This window comes from Eurytemora carolleeae, unplaced genomic scaffold (assembly GCF_000591075.1).
Source record: "Eurytemora carolleeae unplaced genomic scaffold, Eaff_2.0 scaffold33, whole genome shotgun sequence".
In the NCBI taxonomy this organism is placed as follows: Eukaryota; Metazoa; Arthropoda; class Copepoda; order Calanoida; family Temoridae; genus Eurytemora; species Eurytemora carolleeae.
The window spans coordinates 465,385-485,666 of record NW_019396220.1 but is presented as its reverse complement, the minus strand read 5'-3'; the positions used below and the strand labels follow the sequence as shown (position 1 = coordinate 485,666).

The 20,282-nt window shown below is 32.2% G+C and overlaps 1 protein-coding gene across 1 annotated transcript in view; it reads left to right on the top strand.

Annotated features, from left to right (window-relative positions):
• Positions 1-20,282, top strand: part of LOC111698502 (FMRFamide receptor) — a 47,172-nt gene that overhangs the window by 5,316 nt on the left and 21,574 nt on the right. Inside the window, exons 2-3 of the mRNA XM_023468855.1 lie at positions 10,715-10,775; positions 18,222-18,287. Of these exons, the coding sequence (XP_023324623.1) occupies positions 10,715-10,775; positions 18,222-18,287 (127 nt within the window). The remainder of the gene's footprint in view (positions 1-10,714; positions 10,776-18,221; positions 18,288-20,282) is intronic.

Here is a 20,282-nt window from a genome sequence, read left to right as displayed (position 1 = left end):
GAACCCCCAGACAAAGTTCTTTAGTCCGGACATATTTTAACAGGTTTTAACGGTTTTAAGACAAATTTTTCCACACTTTTTGGAATATTTTCGACAAATCATTTTTTACTCATATATAAGAAGTACTCAAATCATTCAAACGCTCTAGGGGAACAGACATACATACTGGGTCACCCATATAGGTTGAGACTTTAGAACCCAATTTTCATCATTATCACTCACATTTCAGTAGCAAACAGCAATTGTCATCATTATCTCTCACATTTCAGTAGCAAACAGCAATTAATCTTCGTTCTTATGCTTTGATCGAATTTCAACTTTTTCTTATACTGTCTGCATACATTTGTGCAGAGTACAAAGATACACTCTTTAAATCCAATGTACTGTATGGTAGTAGAGCTAGTACCACAGCTAAATTGCCATTTTCAAATTGAGCTGAAACCCTCCAGTATGGTGAAGACGACATGAGCTATATGTTCTATTTTATCTAGGATGATACACCTGTAAAATTATATAAAAATTCTGTTTTCTTTATAAAAAAAAACTGCAATAGATATAGAGAAGTTAAGGAATTTCTGAAATTTAGAAAATCAAATATAGAAGTCTTAAAGTAGAAAAGTCAAATATTTGTTATTGGAGCTAAGAATGCTGAACGTGGTGAAATGGTTGTGGAGGCTTGGAGACATATGCGTGAGGCATGGAGATGATTTTGATTGGCCTGGAGGTCATTCTGCGAATCAGGATGCTCATGTGGTTCTACCAAGCATTCAAACAGCGTTGATACATTAAACATGGAAATAAAGAGAAGCTGTCAATTAACAGATTCTCTTTTGATCGAGTAGATAAAAAGGTCGTTTTTATCATCTTCTTTGTTGACTTGTAAACTTGTAATTTCATAAAAGCTTGATAGATATCAAAACAAAAATTCAAAAGTTCGTCTCCATTGTATTGATATAAACGCCGACCACTGTCTGATATCCTGTTCTATCTGTGTAATCTGTTTATTACCCTCTCTTTATACTCTTTATATAACGAGTGTTGTTGGCTTGAAAGCCTAGTTGCTGGCAACCTTTATACTAAACCACATTGTAGGGTTCTACGCAGAGAGCGGCGAAGGCTCACCACACCATTTTTTCGTCCGCACCACACATGACGTCCCAATTTATCATTATTTCTTCCGACCACACCTTTTTTCGTTCGAATGTTGCTTCTGTGTTTTTATGTGTATATTTTTATGTCCTATAAGACTTTTTTCAAATTTAGACAACGTCATGTTATTCAATTTGATTTAATTTTGTTTTAAATTAATTTTGTTTTCAAAGTAAAGCGATATTAAAGCCCAATTTAGCACAACACGGAAAATAGCACTTTTCTGTTATTTTCTTATTTTACTCCTAAACTGCAACTTTTAGGCGATAGTCGCTTGGATTTTTAGAATTCACAACTAAAAATAAACATATTTTTGGTTTCGATTTGCTCGAGGTATTAGGAAATTAAAATTACCATGAATTGATTTATTACTATTGTACCTTCATAAGAAGTTCTTCTTTAAAAATAAAAAAGAATGAAATATTTAAAACCATATTAATCATGACGTTGCTTAAAATTCGAATAAAATAATGTAAAGTACTTTAAAAAAAAACTTTAAACAATGATGGGCGAAAAAGGTGTGGTCGGACAAAATGTTGGTGAATTGTGACGTCATTTGTGGTCGGACGAAAAAAAGATGTGGTCTGCCTTCCCTCCCTCGAGCTACAACCCGGAAACTAATGAAGCATAAAAAGGCGAGAGCAGGGGAAGGGGTGGAGTGGGGGGGGTGTCTGGTTCTTATGGTTGGCATGACGTGTACTTGCCCTTTCTTCTTAGAAAAAAAGCCATAGAAGTTAGAGTTAACCCTATCATGATGGAGGGGGAGGGTTTTTTTTCCACTGACTCCTGTGGTTTTTCTTGTGAACAAATGTTTTCCTTCCATAGGGTTGAGTGAGCCTGTAGAGGACGGTGAAACGGCAGTATTTAAAAAAAAATAAAATAGACCGTATCTTTTTTTAACGTTTGAGCTACATAGCTATTTTTTTTGAAAACCCCCTTAAATATGAATGTGTCACATGTTGATATTTGTCAAAGGTAAAAGCTTTTAAAAATTTTCAGACGTACTTTTTAAACTTTTTAAAACCCTCCCTTTACCAGCCCTACCATGATTAAAGTTAAAAGTCTTAATTGTTTTTGGTGAACTGGTCTTGATAAGTTGGAGTATAAGGGACATGTACCGGGATAGGATTAAAAGTATGGAGAGTTTGAGATTTTTTGTGTCAATAACAGGCCTGCATATTCACTCAAATAAGGCATGAAAATATCCTTGATTACTTTTTCATTGAAGTGAAGAAGAAAAGACCAAAAGACGCCCCCCCCCCCCCCCCCTCCCCGCCTTAACTTCCTTTCATTCTGTTTTCTATGGATTCTCTATAGACATATTTCCGTTCCAAAAAAAGACCATCATTAACCCAGTCTCTTTAGGAAATGGATTTTTCTTTTTTTTCCTGATCAGCATTCGCCGGGTTCTGCGATATAATCAGTTAGAATTCAATCCGAGTATTTCAAGAAGAAATGGCAATTTTAGATTAGAATCAACGAATCAACGAATCCAGAAAAAGTTTAAAGGTATGTGTGAACCTTCAAGGGATCAACTGGCGTAAATTTTAAGGGTATTCGTTGTGAATCGGGCATTGCCCAAGGAATATAGAAGAAGGGAGATAGAACTGATGCGGCCATAAATTCTTTAGTTAACAGCTAAAATATGTGTGAAAAAAGGGCACGAAGTGGTCCAGAAGTCTAGTAAAATAAATTGTCAAATTTTTTTACGAGGGCAAACTTTTTTCAAAATTTATTTTCAATATCACGGGTAACGCCCAACACGTCAGCTAGCAAACTATATTTTTGATATTTAATGCTCAGTAAACACAAGAAGACTTTTAATATTTGATCTCCTTGATGTTATTTATGAACTTAGTTATTATTACAGTACCCTCTTAGAATTCTAAAACTAGGTTAATACACGATGCAGCTAATGCATTACATGGTCATTTAAATGCATTGCATTATGCATACTATCTGGTGTATGCAATCCTGTGTGGAATCCGGTATCTTGTGTACGATATCTGGCATCTGGTATCTTGTGTATTTTATCTGGTGTATGGTATCTGGTATCTGGTGTATGGAATCTGGTGTATGGTATCTGGTATCTGGTATCTGTTATTTGGTATATCTGGTATCTGGTACCTGGTATCTGGCATATGGTATCTGGTATCTACAGTGTATGTCCTCCGAATAGAAATCTCTCTGAAATCTTATTCTCCGTCAGTCAAGAATAAGTCCTCTGCTAAACAACAAATGTTGGTATATCCAGAACACAGACTATAGAATAGATACAGGGTTACCCACAAAGGATGAGACTTCAGAAACGATTGTACGAAATTTGTTTAGTGCTTTCCTTACATTCAGGGTTCCGTGTAATCCAAAACTTGTTGATTTCTGTGCTTAATCATTCAGTAAACCATCAAAGTAGTCAATTGAATGCAGAAACCAAAAATCAAGCTTCAAATTGTGATATTTTAAAGTTTTGGGTCGTCTTTACAGTCTCATCCTTTGTGGTTAATTGTGGTATATGCAGACTGCTCATCAGCGTTCACGGGCTGGGCTAAGTGGTAATCTAGTTGTACCGGCACGACATGCTTTATTCCTGAAAAAGCTTTTTGACTGCCATCTAACCACCATTTGTATATAATAGGGATTTGCCATTTTCTTTTGTGCGCATATGCCACGTAAAATTCCAAAACAGAGAGAGGGGATTGAATTTTGTAGATCCAGAAAAATAATTAAATTAGTATTTATTTATGTTTAGGTTAGGTTAAGACACTTTCTGGGCCGAGCGCTGTGGCTAGAACAGGCTAGGGGGCCGAGCGCTGCGGCCACATGTCTTACATTTAAGACCCCACCAGCTGCCAGTCTCTACGCAGGCATCCCACAGATATTATTTTTCTGGATCTACAAAATTCCATCCCCTCTCTCTGTTTTGGAATTTTACGGGGCATATGCGCACAATAGAAAATGGCAAATGCCTTTATAATACCCAATCAGGGGTTAAGTTTTACAATTAAAAAAAAAATACTCATGAAACATAAAATGTATCCAAAGGATCCTTTAATATCCCTGAACATAGACGTCTGCTTATTGGTCGTGTACTCCAGTTGTTTACATGGAACATGCAGTAGAAAATATCGCATATTCTAGCCTTAAATAGATCTCTGTTTTACATTTACATTCACAAATATTCTGATAAAAAAATTACATTCTTTTGAGTGAATCTATTTTTAAGAAATAAATAAGATTTATATTTTCATGAATAAATACATATTTATGAACATGCAGATATTTATTTGAATAATATTTACATGAACCAGAACAGTTGTCAAAAATTCCGAAATCCAAGCATTGTTTACAAACTTTTCCATTTTGAACAGATCCCTTACTTAAGGCTTTTTCATCACTAACTTTAAAGCTTTGATATTACGTTTATAAATATTTCAATTTTCAGTTACTCAAATCTATAACATGTAAATTATCTGAAAGATGATAATTAAGAAAAGAATTTTAAAAAGTTGGCAGCAAATATCTTAATCAGATCGGGCACCATAGATTAATTAATCAATGATCGGCACTATTAAAGAGCTTTGTAATATAAAAGAGTAGGATTGGGATGTATACGCAAAATTAGACGCCTCAATATATTGGGTTCAATAAGAAGCCATCGAATGTCCTCTTTTCTATAATTTAAAAAGATTTTAGAACTTTTAAAGCATTTCCATTTTCAAAAAATTGCGTTTTATTGTAATTTGTCGTTATAAATGCATAACTTTATTATCTAAAAAACTAAAAAAAACACTAATTTGGCAGCAACATTCGGATGACAAACAAGTTACAAACAACCGCTTACATTCAACAAAAATCGCTTATTTAGCAACTAAAATTAAATGGCTGCCACTTAAACTACAAAAATAGCTTATATTCAACAAAGAAATCGCTTGTGTGGGTACATCGTTTGTATAAGATTTCAAAAGTGTTTAAATATTCATTCATGCTTATCATTATTGCTATGTAAAGAGAGTAAATGGGGTTTTATTTCATATTTACTGGTTCAAGTTACATGTTTGTTCTTTGTCAAGTGTACTTAGCGTCTTATAACGTATATCACCTTTCCTGTCCTGGAAGTTGGGAGGGGGGATCTTTTTCCTCCCTTTCCTCCTTCGTTCATCAATTCGATAGACTCTAAATACCAAAATAATAAAAATCGCTTATTTCGCAGCAAATGTTGGATGACAAAAAACACAAAAATTCAACGAAAAATCGCTAATTTGGCAGTCATCCAATGCATGCAATTTTTGGTAGAAGCGATTTTTTAATCGTAAATTTTAGTGTGTTTATTTTATAGTTCAGATCTCATAGATACCCCTTTTTACCCGTTTAAGTCAGCCCATCTCTAATAATTGAGATTTTATCAATTTTATTATATTCTAAGAAAAAAATCCATATTTGTGACATATTGACACAAATTCTGTTATGTAAAAGTTATATAAGACAAGATAAGGTGTGTTTCTAAAATAAATGTTTTTGTTTACAATGTTTACCTTGTTTACAGGATTATTTAACATCATTATTAAAAGTTTAACAAGAATAAAGTATCAAGTTTTGTTTCAGTATTTCAGAGCTGGACATTTACTAAAAGAGTTATAATAGACATGTGTTGAACAAACATAGACATGTTCAAGGACTACGGGTGCTGACCCCCCCTCCCCCCGTAGAAAAAAAAGGTACGCCCCCCTTGGACAAATTCCCGAATACGCCCCTGTGAACAAAACTTTTTTTTAAAATTAATATTTTAGAAATTGAAAATAAAAGTGGGAAAATAAAACTAGCCATGAACTTATTTTACAAAAAATAGGTTTTAAAACTAGGTTTAATAATCATTCTCTTAAGTTTCGGGCTCGGCCGAGCTTGGGTTAACTTTTTAATTGAGTCTTACAGTGTTATTCTTGCATTATAATTAATTTATCTAAAGTTTCACTGTTTGTGCAGTTTTTATGTACAGTGTACAATGTATGTACAGTAATAAGAAGATAATTGTTTGTTTATTCAGAAAATAAGGGTAAAGGAATATTCCCAAATATTTACTGTCTATTTTTAGGGCACATTTCAGGATTTTAGTCAGAAGGAGGGGCAAGTGAGTTAGAGGGGGGGGGGTCGGAGGAATGAGTGGATAGTGGGGGGAAGGGGAAAGAATGAAGGGTTAGTGGGAAAGGGGGGTAGGGGGCCGGTTGAATGAGAGGATTAGTTCCCATGACGAACAAAACTTGACTGAAATTCGACTTTTAACTCTAAGAAATCGACTTTAAATTGACTTTTAAAGTCGACTTTAACTCGTAAATAGTTGTACTAAAACTCAACTTTAAGCTGAGATTTTATACCACTTTTGGACGGGTTTTTATACAACTTATGAAGGAGAATTTTCAATTTGGTAAAAACTCAACTTTTAAGCCCAGTTTAAGTCGAGTTTAAGCGAATTTTTAAAGTCGATTTTAAGTCGTAAATAGTCGTTCCAGAACTCCACTTTAAGCTGAGATTTTATACCACTTTTGGTTGAGTTTTTTCAAGTCGACAAAATCGAGTTCAAGTTGACTTTTAACGTCTAGTTTATGTCAACTTTTTAAGTCGAATTCAAGTCGTCTTTTTAAGTAGACTTAAACTCGAGTTTTAAGTAGACTATTTTACTACTTTTATATTTCACCCTTTTAGCACTTTTATGTATACATTAGGCACACCCATGCATATTCATGGTCCATATCAACATTTATTCATCAATCAAACATTATTAATCAGACACATATGTACCTCAATCTATACCTAATACAAATACTTGAAAACGCAACTACCATTTATCAAAAAAAAATTACAATTTAATGACATTGAATGAACAGAAAACGTCAATTCTTTTCCATAATGATTAGATTATCTAAATATTGATTTTTATTTTCATAAAACTTGAGCACGTTGAAGAAACTTTGCCTAGTCACAAAGGAGGAGGCTTTAGTGATGACTGTACAGAATTTATTTAGATTTCTTTCTTACTTTCATGGTTCCTTTGAGTCAAAGAGTAGAGATATGTATACAAAACAGATAAAGAGTTTACCTCTGAAGGATTTTTGTCTTCAACACCTTGTGTCTGAAAGGAGGAGTTCAAACATGCATTTCATATAAATATTTACAAATTAAACGCAGTATAGTAAATATAAGTATAATAAAGTATGATCTCTGAGCCCAAAACTTAAAACAGGGTATCATTATTAAGACAAAATTAACAATCGGGATTCACGTTTAAAACTTATTATGATCATTTTAAAAAAAGAACTTGAAAAACTTAAGACAGGGTATTGTTATAAAACCAATGGTTTCTGAAACCGGATTACCGGAAGATCAAAAATAAATCCACAGTCCTTGAAGGTCCCTGTTATTCTGTTCTCTTGCTGTGTTTTTATTTTTCCTAAGAAAACAAACTCTATATTTAAGACATCAAAAGCGAAATTGTAAAGAGATCTATCTGCACTGTTGCAAAGCCAATCTGAGAATTCCAAAACACACAAAAGAACGAATATGTTATAGATGGTACAATACAGGCTACTTAAAGGGAGTGTTCGCGAAAAATGAAAGGGGGTATAGGCTAACGGCGATAAATAATCGCTTTTGATTGCTACTAATCTTTCTTCTATCTGTTGCGTCTATAATGAGAAAATTGTTAAATACGTCTCATACCGAAGAACGAAGCGGTCATGCAAATTAATGCGGTCATTGTAAAAAAAATCAAATTAGTATCAAACAAATAATTTAGATATTAAATCCTATAGTCATCGATTATTTTTCGACGCATTTGTATACAGTTGATATTACATTCTATTTTTTATTTTGTGTTTTTTAAAGTTAATATTTCGCTTACAACTTGTTTTCATGAATGTTTTCAAAAGTCACTCTCAGATCATAGAAAGTAAAAAATATTATGAATTATTAACTATATACGAAAGCGTTGAAAAATAATCGATGACTATAGTAATATCTGAATACTTTGTTTGGTATTAAATTGATTTTGTTACGATCCGAGTCGTATGTTGCAACTTTCTGAATTTGTAAGGATTCTACGTTCTTCGGTATGAGACGTTTTTAACAATTTCCTCATTATAGACGCAACAGATAGAAGAAAGATTAGTAGCGATCAAAAGCGATTATTTATCGCCGTAAGCTTTACCCCCTTTCATTTTTCGCGAACACTCCCTTTAAAAACCAGATTTTTAAGGTTGAGTTCAGAAATAAGAGAGTTACAGAGATCGATTAACACCTATAATATGCAATATTTTCCACAGCATTTTCTGTTGTGTACAAGAAATGTACACGACCAATCAGGAGACATTCAGGGATATTTAAGGATCCTTTGAATAGGAAATCCAAAATATTAAAAAATAGACAATATTCATAAACGTTATGTTTTATGTTTAAAATTGGAGCATTTCTTTAAAAGTTGTAAAACTTAACCCCTGAATGCAACAGGTGGCCATAAGATGTCAGTCAAAAAACATTACATGGAACTGTAGCATGGCGTGCCGGGACACTACAGGCCTGCTCAGCCTATCCAGGTAGAGTGTATAGAGCAGTCTGTGTAGTCTGTGGTTGAGTCCATTATGAACGTGTTTCCGTTTCTTTTTAATTGTCTTGGCCTTTTTTTTACTTTTGGAAAAAAATAAAACGTTTCAGGAAAACTATTTTTTGGAACATTTTAGTTATAACTTATCGAATTTTCCAAGCTCATATATGAAAAGCAATTTTTTCAATGAAATTAAACTTCTCATTAATGATGTCAAAAAATGATAACGAAAATCAATGACATGTTAAATTCTAAATCTAAACATATTTTTTCTTGAATTAACGCAAACAAAAGGTATAATAGTTTTTACCTGAAAAATATGAGATTAGTTTAAGCCTTGATCAAAGAGATAATATTTACTTTCAAACTACGTCATATATTTGCTATAAAGACTTTCTGAGACTGGATAAAAATGCAATGTGCGTAATATTCCGTATTATCTTTTTGGATAATAATTGACAGATATTCTTCAATTATTAAGTTCGTTCAAAAGAAGCATGAAGCATGACCTTCACACGGAAAACGTGTACGATGAGATTTGTTGGCTTTCTGGATCGACTTTACTCTAGATAGTTTACTCGTCGCAGTTTAGTTACGATCCACATAGATCCAGATTGATATGAGAAGTTGCATCAATTTTCAACTCTTTATAGTCGACTTTAAAGTGTCGCAATGTCTTGACTTTTGATTTAAGAGATCACAAATTTATTTTTACTAGACCTGTATATTTTAGAATTTTTACAGTACTTGTTTTTAGCTTTAGTTTTTATGAAGAAATTTTTAAAATTCTCATCGATTTTGAGTTTGAGTTTGCATTGGATCACTGTGGGTGAGGATTACGGAAACATCTTTGTTCCGGTTCATTATATACAACTGTTGAACCTATGTGAAAGATTTTCCAATGGCAAAGTAAACACATTCGATTCAACCCTTCAAACTCCAGGCTTATAGAACTAATCCACATTTCTAAAATACAGCCGACTGAATTTAGCATAATAACACTATGATAGAATTTAAGGTAAACAAGTGGCAGCATGCACATCACTGATACTCTCCTGTTGGCTGAAAATTTATTGTTTTCTTCTGATTTGGTGAATAAAATATTGTTAAATGTTAAAATTTGGGAAATTTTAATAAAACATTAAGCTATACAGTGAGAACATCCAACTCTGGAAAAGCAAGACGACTCTCAGACTCAAATTATGACTTTAAATAGTCCAATGATCAATGAGAGACACAGAAATTGGGCAGTGTAAACATACCCATTTAACTTATTAAGTGATTTAATAGGTTTCTATTAAAGTGTTAGGTCATTAATTGTCCCAACACGCTGAAGAAAGTAAGCTGAGAACCAGAAAATAAAAATAAAATTTCAGTGTTTTCTATAAAATTAAGTTTTTGCCACAAACTCTGTTTTTACAACGCGATGTAGCAGACCTCTAATATATCAAACTATTATGTATTCTATTAGACCAAATAGTCTTAGTTTGAAATATCAAAGGTTTACACCATAAGGTTGCAAAGAAATAGGTAGTGGAAAAATTGAGTTGGTGGCTAAAACAGTTCAGTATTGGTGCTGTCCGGAAACGACCATTTTTGGCCCTCCGGTGATTTTTCTGTGACCTGGATGAGTTGACCTTTTGTTTCAAGTTGTTAAGCAAAATATTTTCTTTTTAGGAGTAACAAAACAGAAATAATATATTTATGAAACTTTCTTCTTTGTAATTTCTACTTTTTTTCTTGAATGATAACACAAGACGGTTGGATATGTACATTTATTCAATTTAAGTGAGATTTTTAGAAAAGAAAATCCACGAAATAAAAAAGAAAACTTTACGGGTAAAAAATATTACTCGTCTTCCTCGTATCAAATAAGACACTTTTTATACCAAATATCCTGAAATTGTGAGTAAAAATACTCTAAAAATAAAATAAAATATATATTTTTATCTTTTTAATCTTACAATATTTAAGAGATAAAATGAGTTTAGAGGAATACTTCACATTCCACTTCTTGGTGGATGGAATCCTACTGGTGAGTTAAACATGCAGAAACCCGCGTTGAATCACAAGACGGAGAAAGAGACTGTTCTATCCGCGGCGCTCGGCCCCCTAGCCTGTCCTTGCCGCAGTGCTCGGCCCAGAAAGTGTCTTAACCTAACCTAATCCTAAAATATATTTAAAAACTCTCTCTTCTTGCTATTCAACGCTGCAACTGCACGTAACTTCATTGAAAAACTGCCAGTTAAACTTTATTAGTAGTAAATACATTATCGAGTAAGTATTCCTACAAAGACAATATTTATCTAAGCTGAATCTTGGAAGTCATATAAACTAATTTGAAAAATTGTTGTCTTTTTTAATGCATTTGACACTTGTGACGTCATTCATAATTAGTCTATTGTTGAGTGGCCATCTATTGTACTTGATAATCTATTTATTAGTAAGTAATCTCTGATGTTTGTTTGTCTGTTTTTTATCTGTCCGATGATAATTCAAAAACCGATTTGCCTCAAATTTTGATTAGGGAACTCGGGAAAGCCACGGGAATGTTTTAAATCCTAGTTTATTATATTGGTTTTAATGGAGAAATTTTAGTTTCCAGGCAGGACTGGCCTAATATATATATATATATTACACCATCGTGCCGGTACAACACGTAACGTATATGCATTCGGTCGTACCGTCCAGTCTGGCTACCCAATTTAGAGTAGATCCAGCACGTTTTTGCAACAAAAGTAGCCAGGCAAGATCACAGTGATATATTTATATTAGTACAATTGGTTTTCGCGCGTTTGTTTGATTGTTTGTCAATTGACGTGAAAGCAGCTGACCGATCGGGCCTAAATCTTTAGGACCTAACCGTCATTCCACAAGGAAGGATAATCAACAGTCAAACAAATGAAAATTGAAAACATTTTCGAAATTCAAATTTTCATTGCCTATAGTAATTGACTACAAAAAAAGTACATTGTAAAAAAAACTAAATTTAGCAAAAATGGAATGGGATAAAAGGATAAGCTACGCACATTTCGCCGTTTTAGAAATGACTTTAACTCATTATTTTTTATATATAAATTTGGCTTGTCTGTCTGTTTGTTTGTTTGTTTGTTTGTTTGTATCCAATAAACGGCTGAACCGATCGGGCCCAAATTTTTTGTGGGACATCACGTCACCGCAGGGAAGGTTTATGAATGAACAAAATTTCAAATATTTGTCTCCATCAAAATTCTATCTTCATAAAACTTTTGAAAATTTTGAACATCCACGAAATTTTTTGTGAAAATCCGTTAATTATTTTTGTTTTGTTTTACGATGTACACAAAGAGAACAATTAATTTCGAAGATGGGCGCAAAGCGCCCTATAAGGCTAGCTTTTTTATATTATTCTAGCATTTTTATTCTAACTAGCCTTAGAGGGCGCTTCGCGCCCATCTTCTAAATTAATTGTGAACATGTTCTCTTTGTGTACATCGTAAAACAAAACAAAAATAATTCGCGGATTTTCACAAAAAATTTCGCGGATTTTCAAAATTTTAAAAAGTTTAATGACGATCGAATTTTGATGGAGACAAATATTTGAAATTTCAATCATTCATAAACCTTCCCTGGGGTCCCTAGATGTCCCACAATAAAATTGGGCCCGATCGGTTCAGCCGTTTTGACGTTTATTGGATACAAACAAACAGACAGACAAGCCAAATTTATATATAGATTGTTAATTCTAGTTTGTAAAAATACATCTGTTTTAAAATTCACTGTTTCTAATTACATCGTCGCATATATTAAAAAAATTAAGACGACTTTCTATTCAAATTTTGATTTACATCAAGCTCTTAAACAGCATATATACACATAAACACGGAAAAAACGAGAAGCTACCGATAAAAAAATCTGTTTGCTTACTTGTAAACTTGTAATTCGAAAAAAAGCTTGTAAAACATCCTAACTCAAATAAAAAATCCGTGTTCAATATATTGATATAATCGCCTACCACTGTATCTTCTTCATATATTCTAATATTGATAAATACAAGAATATTAAGCTATCACAGAATATCGATTTTTAATGAGATTTCTCATTAATTTCTGAACAAAAACAACATTTCTGACATGAACCAGAAAAACATTGTTCGTCATTTTTCAAGGAGAGGTATTTTTTTATAAAAGACTTTTTTCCCAAACAAAGACTTGGAATGTTTGTGCTTTTTGAAGAAAAAAATTATATTATCTCTTCAAATTCTTAAATTTTATAAAACAGTTTATTAATTTCAACTTTTCATTTTGAATCTTAATTCTGGATAAATTCGTATTAAATATTGGTCTTAGTTTATTAAAAAATGATTAGTAAATATAAAGGTCATATTAGATTTTTAGATTAACATTTTAAATTAAAAAAGGTTATTAAGTTTACTCAAATTTTAAATATTTTTTTCCCTGGAATTTTCTGTTTTTTTGATAACGCTTATTGGATGGTTTTCTTTAAAAGAGATTTGATATTTATATAATTCATGGATTATGGTTAGAAATGCGAATTTGTTTTAAAAAAAATTAAATGGTTTTTAATTTAACTATTTTACGCTATAAAGCTTTTAAAAAGAAATAATTCATTGCACATTTTTTGCACCTTTCCTTTTCACTAACGTTGGCATTTCTCATAACCAGGACCGGGCCAAGTTCCGTTGACGAAACGGGGTTTTCGAAAATCAACGGAAGAGTCCGTTAACGAATGGGAAAAATCGTTATAGCCGTTAATACTTTAATATACCCTTAAACGATTAATACTTTAATATACTGTTAACATCTGTGTCGTTAACGATTTTTAAACTGTTAATGAAATTTTGCCTTAACAATACCATTAACGGCTAGAGTCGTTAACAATTGTTGAAATTTCCCGTTAACGCCGTTAAAAAAATTGATATCGTTAACTAACGGTTGTTAAAAAACCCAGAAAATGCTGTTAACAGAACGAACGTTCCGTTCTTACCTTTAAAATCAACGGTTAACTGAAATTATATTTTTTAACCGTTGGAACTAACTGTTAACGAAACGGTTAGAAAAGGTTGGAACGTGCCCAGCCCTAGAAAGTTCTGTTAATGTCAACTCTAAATAATAGATTAGAAATTAATTGACCAGAAATTAAAACTATGTGTTGTAAATCTCAGAAACAAGCATTCAGCTCCATCTTATGATTTAATTCCTCTTAGATATTCTCTACTGCCCCGTAGAAGGGATCAAGGGCCCACATTGGGTTTAGAGATCAAGCGTTAAAGATTAACGATATTCTCCACACAATAGTTCCGATATCAGCTGCATAATAAATAAATGATGTACATTATTTTTTCATGTCCGTTAATTATTTATACCCTAGTATTGAAAATATACATTTTTTATTTGTGATGGAAACTTTTAAATCAATAGTATGAGATTAAACTATTTTTTTTCTCTCCAGCAAATCAATTCTTCATTTCACTACCAAATCTTCAAAGGAGGCTTTCTTTGGCTTAGTAAATCTATAATAAAGCTATTTGCTCATATATATTTGTATGTTAGATATAGCACAGTGTTTCTTAAAAGCAAAAAGGTTTAACTTGGTATTGCGGAGCAAATTCAACTTGTTCCTAGTTCTCATGCATGAGGTTGTTTCTGTCACAAAGATTAAAAATAAAGCTCCATTAGTTGCGTACATGCCAGATTTACAACAATAACTTTTAGATCTTTGTTGGAAGAACAATTAAAAAGATTTTTTTTTCGTCGTGGAAAGATAAAAATTCTCTCAATTTCCTTTATTGTGTCAGCTGCATAAATCAGAGAGAAACTTCATTAAAATCGATAGAAAAACAGGAATGATTTAGACAAAGGTTTAATGGGTACAGTTGTGAATCAGGCATGGAGATGCAACTTGTCAAATAAACAATATGTCCCTTTAACCATCTTATATATATATATATATATATATATATATATATATTATTAGTAATATTTTTTCGTGGATTTCAAATTTTACAAAAATTGAAATATTTTGGAGAATTTTTTTTTGTAGTTATGAGCATCCAAAAACCTTCCCTGGGGTGTCGTGAGTTGCCTTAAAAATGTTGGGCCTGGTCGGGTCGGCTGGTTTAACGTTTATTGGACTCAAACAAACAAACAGACAGACACCAAAACAGGATTTATATATATTTCTATATATATTTTTAATAAACAACAGAACATGTTCTAGACTAATTTTAAGAAAGCATAATATATATATATATATATATATAACACACAAGTTACAACTTTCATTACCATACTTCGTTAATAAACAGGGGGATAGTAATTAAACATAATGTCCTTATAAAACAATAAAAATATTTATATAACCGCGCTTCTTTTTTCTTTATGTTTTTTAATTTCCAGCATATTCTTTGCATTAAGTTTTAAAACAATTTTTTCTGTGTATGCCTTTTGATACGCTTTATAGCTCTTGTTTTCTCTACTATACAGTGAGATCATTAATAGCATGGACTTGGAAGACGACTGTAAGACTAGAGTCTAATTGACATGAAAATTCACACTTTAGATTGCTTATTTGTCGTCTTCCTATTCCTCTGTAATATATTCTGTACTCTATATACTTTCTTGCTGAAGAATAACAGTTCCTCAGGGAATAATAAAGAATGTGTTGGTCAAGATCAAAATTGAGCCCTGAGGTACATTCTGCAGTTAGGACTGAGAGCTTGAGTTTCTTTTTACCTTGCAAATTTAGCGATTAAAAATTATAATTTGGAATTAATTTTTTTTTCACATTTACAACGCAATTTTTTAGAAAAATGTTGAAATTTCACGAATCGAATTTAGGAATGGATTGTGTCATTTTTCTGAAAAACGTACCTTTCGTTTCGTAAACGACGTAGATAAATCAAAAAAACGAAATGATATTTTGTGAAAGAATCGCTTTTTGAGATTAGAATTTATGAGAATGAATATGTAGAAGCACAATTAATATTCAATATCAATATTAAATTTAAGCAAAGCAAATTTAAACTACACCATTAATATATGAAATATGTATTAATATCCATGTGTGTGAATATAAACTTTTTTTTTGAACGTATTATAAAGGGCTAGCTTGAGAACCCAGCGTTGCCCAGGGTATTCATAATTTCTCCTGCCGTTTATCCGCGCTTAGTCGTAATTTATGACTTTAACTATTTTTCCTTGTAAAAATGGAAACTTTTGTGGTTCTCCCGAGTTCCCCATTCAAAATTTGAGGCAAATCGCTACCTTGTTTATTAGTTATGATCAGACGTGCATGCAAACAGACAAACAGAGATTACAATTTTATATGTAAGGGATACATTCTGTATATTGCATTTATGTATTGGTATAGGGTCTCAATAATGGGATTAATCTATTTCTAATCTCCTTTAATTTAATAAACTTTTGATCAACGAAACAAAATATAGGAACACCTGAATCGGTTATTACAGAGAGAACCAGAAAACTCTGAAACGAGAAGACGACCTTTAAACTCAAGTTTTGATTTTAAAGAGTCCAATGAACATAAACAATAGCAATTGTGCAGTGTAAAAGGACAGATTTAAACTATTAATTAATTTTTAAGCTACTTGTAAAGTAATTGAGTTTTTGCCACAAATCCTGATTTTTTAATCCCTATATCTTTGGAACCTAATGTTGTAGACCTTAGATATTTCAAACTATGAATTCTGTTAGATTATATAGGCTAAGTTTGAAATATCTAAGGTTTACACAATTATAGATTGCAAAAAGAAAGGAATTATAAAATTTGAGTTTGTGACATAGACTCAATTTCTTTATTTGGGTTGTAACATCAAATTCACGTTAACATTGCTTCAATATCTTCTAAATTCACGTCAACATTGCTTCAATATCTTCTAAATTCACGTCAACATTGCTTCAATATCTTCTAAATTCACGTCAACATTGCTTCAATATCTTCTTCCTATTTCACTGTTTTCTAGTTCTCACTGTACACTAATATTATTCTTTTCAGAACATAAAATATTTTTACTATCTTAAAGGTCTCGATTTTAAAATTCACAACGGTACCCTTGATTGATGATTCTTAGAACTCTTTTCTGGGCGGCAAAAATGTAGTTTTTACAGCTTGAAAAGTGTTTAATTCTGATAATTTATTCATACTGTTCCAGCAGTAGAAAGCGCAAGTTACTTTTGTAGAGAAATCACAATTTTAAATAATTAAACAGACTATAGCTTTACAGGGTGCGTTATGAAACGATCAGGCCACTTAAAATTGGGATTATAGGCACTTCAAAGATGTTCTCGAGGCCGAGGCCGGAATGCTCGATTTTTTCTTGAAAGGAATTTTTCTGGAAAACTCCGATTTTTTCTCAATTTCGTGGATTTCATAAATTTTGAAAACAATTGGTGCATTCTCCACAAGTATAAAAGAGAATGAAAAATTAATGCTACGATTTTATGAGCTCTGAGCTGGGAACTTTTGAATGAATGACCTTTAATCCCAACTACTTAATCCGAATATCCACTGTGGAAACTTTTAATTTTTAGTCCTTAATCCACTCTTTTTCTCTCTCTTTGGATATCTGTACATTGTTTTCTCCAATGAGAGTGCAGGATTATATTTCGTAAATTGTATAGACCAATGACAGCCTTGTAAATAAATTCTATTCCATGAGAGAAATCCGCAATTTCTATCAAATCAAGAATTTGTTGTCGGCCATTTTGTAAATTAATCGGTGAAGAAAAATATTTAATAATACGTTTGAGATTCTTTTGTAACCAATTTTAACTAATGTATTAATAAATTAATGGGTGAGCAATTAAGTGAGGGCCCTTTCAGTCAAGAAAACCAACAAATCTGGCATTCTTAGAATCCAATTTGTTAATCTAAATATTTAATCTCAAGACTAACATAATCTCGAGATTATGTTAGTCTCGAGATTAGCAAAACCAGAGGATTAAGCAATAATCCTGATATCCACCATTCTAAAGTTCCCAGCTCTGGTTAGAGGAAATTAAAAAAAAACTAAAACGCTCTCCAAGAAAATGAAGCATTGGTTCAAAATTATAAGATTTCAGTCTAACGCGGACATGGGTGTTTAATTGGAAATAATTATCTACAAGTTTAATTGTTCTCTTCGCTCAAATACATATAAATATATAGTTGTATATTTTAAAATATAAATATTTTACAAGCTGTGCCCGTGGAATTTAAAAAAAACTTTTTTTTAAATTCAGAATTATGTTACGGGGGGTAACATAGGCTAAAAACGTTCTGAAATGGGTCCTCAAAATATTTCAACCAATTTGGTCCAGCCGTTTGGCTAGCCACAGCGAAGATCTTTTTTATCATAGAATATATCATATTTATGTTAGCTTTAGCCGTATGACCAAATTGGTTGACACTTTTAAAAATCTGATTTTCAAATAGAATTTCTTTGTACTGGTCATGCAACTAATGTGAATTAATTGTTTAGGTGGCTGTGGGGCTCCTGGGCGTAGTTGGAAATATATTCTGTATCGTCTGGTTCTCTAGGAAACTGGTAAATAATATAGTACTATACACTATAATATATAGACTTGAAAATAATTCAGTAGTAAAAAGCCAAGTTTGAGTGGAATAACCAAGCACGGTTGCTCTGCACACAAACTAAATTTACATTATAATGATGCAAACGATTAGTGTTGGACCAACTAAAGTTGATCCAAATACACACAACATTCGCCTGGGGCGAATATATTTCCATTCGACTCTTCTGATCAGATGCTTTGTGCTGACTCTTGGGGGATCCTGGGGATAAGATGGCCGATGATACTGCTTTCTTTGCCAGCTAGATAAATGTCGTTTTACTCCTTTCTCCATCATCGATCTTACCATAGCTTCCCTTTAAACCGCTCTTTAAACAGGACTGACTGCCCCTTTAGTAAAAGTAAATTCAACCTATATGAAGCATAAAGCCTGACCGCGTCATTCTTATTGCACCGGCTAGTCCTGTCGTATGTACTATAACATTTGTGAAGCATTATTTCTCCAACTGGGAGCAATGAACTTATACCATACTATATACACATGGGGGAACCCTTGGCTGAGTTCACACTAAAGTGAGAACCAGAAAACAGTCAAATAGGAAGCAGTACCTTGGACACTTTGATGTTGTTCCAAAGAAAGTAGTTTTGATAGTAACTTAAAAAATCCCTTATGAAGTGAAATAGGTATGTATACACTGCACATTTTATTTTTCTCATCTCTATTAGATAATTTAAAGTCATAACTTGTGTTTTAAAGTCGTCCACAGTTTTCTGGTTCTCACTGTACATAAAAACAATTGCCTCAAACATTGACCTTCCAATTTTTATATCTTTGCAACCTAATGGTATAGACCTTTGATATTTAAACTTGTTTGATAAAAATATCAAAAATCCAACTAGCTTTTAATTGCAAAGATTAGTATTTTCATATGATGAAGAGAGTTTTCAGTTTCGCTGTTTTGTCGGTTGTTGCGTTGGTTTGTTATAAATTATATATATATATATATTGTTCAAAGAATTGTAACGACTGAGGATCGTCATGATAGACGTGAAACATTATGATAGACTATTTAATCTACCAGAATTAATAGTTTGAAATATCAAAGGTCTGGGAAAACGGTTTGAAAAGTTATAAGTATTAGAAAATCAGAATTTGTGGTAAAAACTTAATTCCTTTAGCATTATGTAAAAAAGGACACAACATTCTGTGACATTTAATGGTCCAAGTACTGCAAATTAAATTCAAATTCGTATAAAATGCGAAATTGAACACTTCATAAAAGGTTAAATAAAAATTTATCAAACCCTACTGGAAAACAATGTTCCTTCAAGCTTTCTTTTTCTTATTTTTTAAACCTAATACACTTGATTTCCTCTGTCTTGTTTTCTTGTTTTTCAATTTCCTATGAATAACAGGTAGGGCTGGGCACTTTCCAACTTTTTCTAGTCATTCCGTTTATGGTTAGCTCCAACCCTTAAAAAATTAAAGTGCCATTAATTTTAAGCTATGAATGTGCGTCTGTTTGTTAACGTTAACCTTTTTTTCAAATTGGCCCTTTACAATATTAATGTTTTATGAAATCGTCAACGAGGCAAAGCGCCGGAAAATTTGTTGTTAACAGTTAAATAAACCATTAACGGCGCATTTAAAACCATCAAAAAACGATTTTTTTTCTTTACAAGTTAAATGCAATTTTAGGCTAAAAAAAAATTAACTAAATCAACCATTAAAAAAACAAAAATTTGCACCGTTTTTGTTTTTAGCTGTTAATTTTTTTTCTAAAATGGGTAATCTGTTCCGTTAACTTTTTAAAAATTAACTGTTTTTGCCGTTCGTTAAAGGACACTTTCGTTAATTTTCGAAAACCTCGGTTCCGTTAACGGAGCTTTGCCCAGCCCTATAGCAGGAATAATTATTTTTATTTGTTATTTTAGACAACAGAGTATAGGGAAAATCTTTTATGATGCATACATGTGTTAAAAAATACATTTAAACAGGGACATGTCCG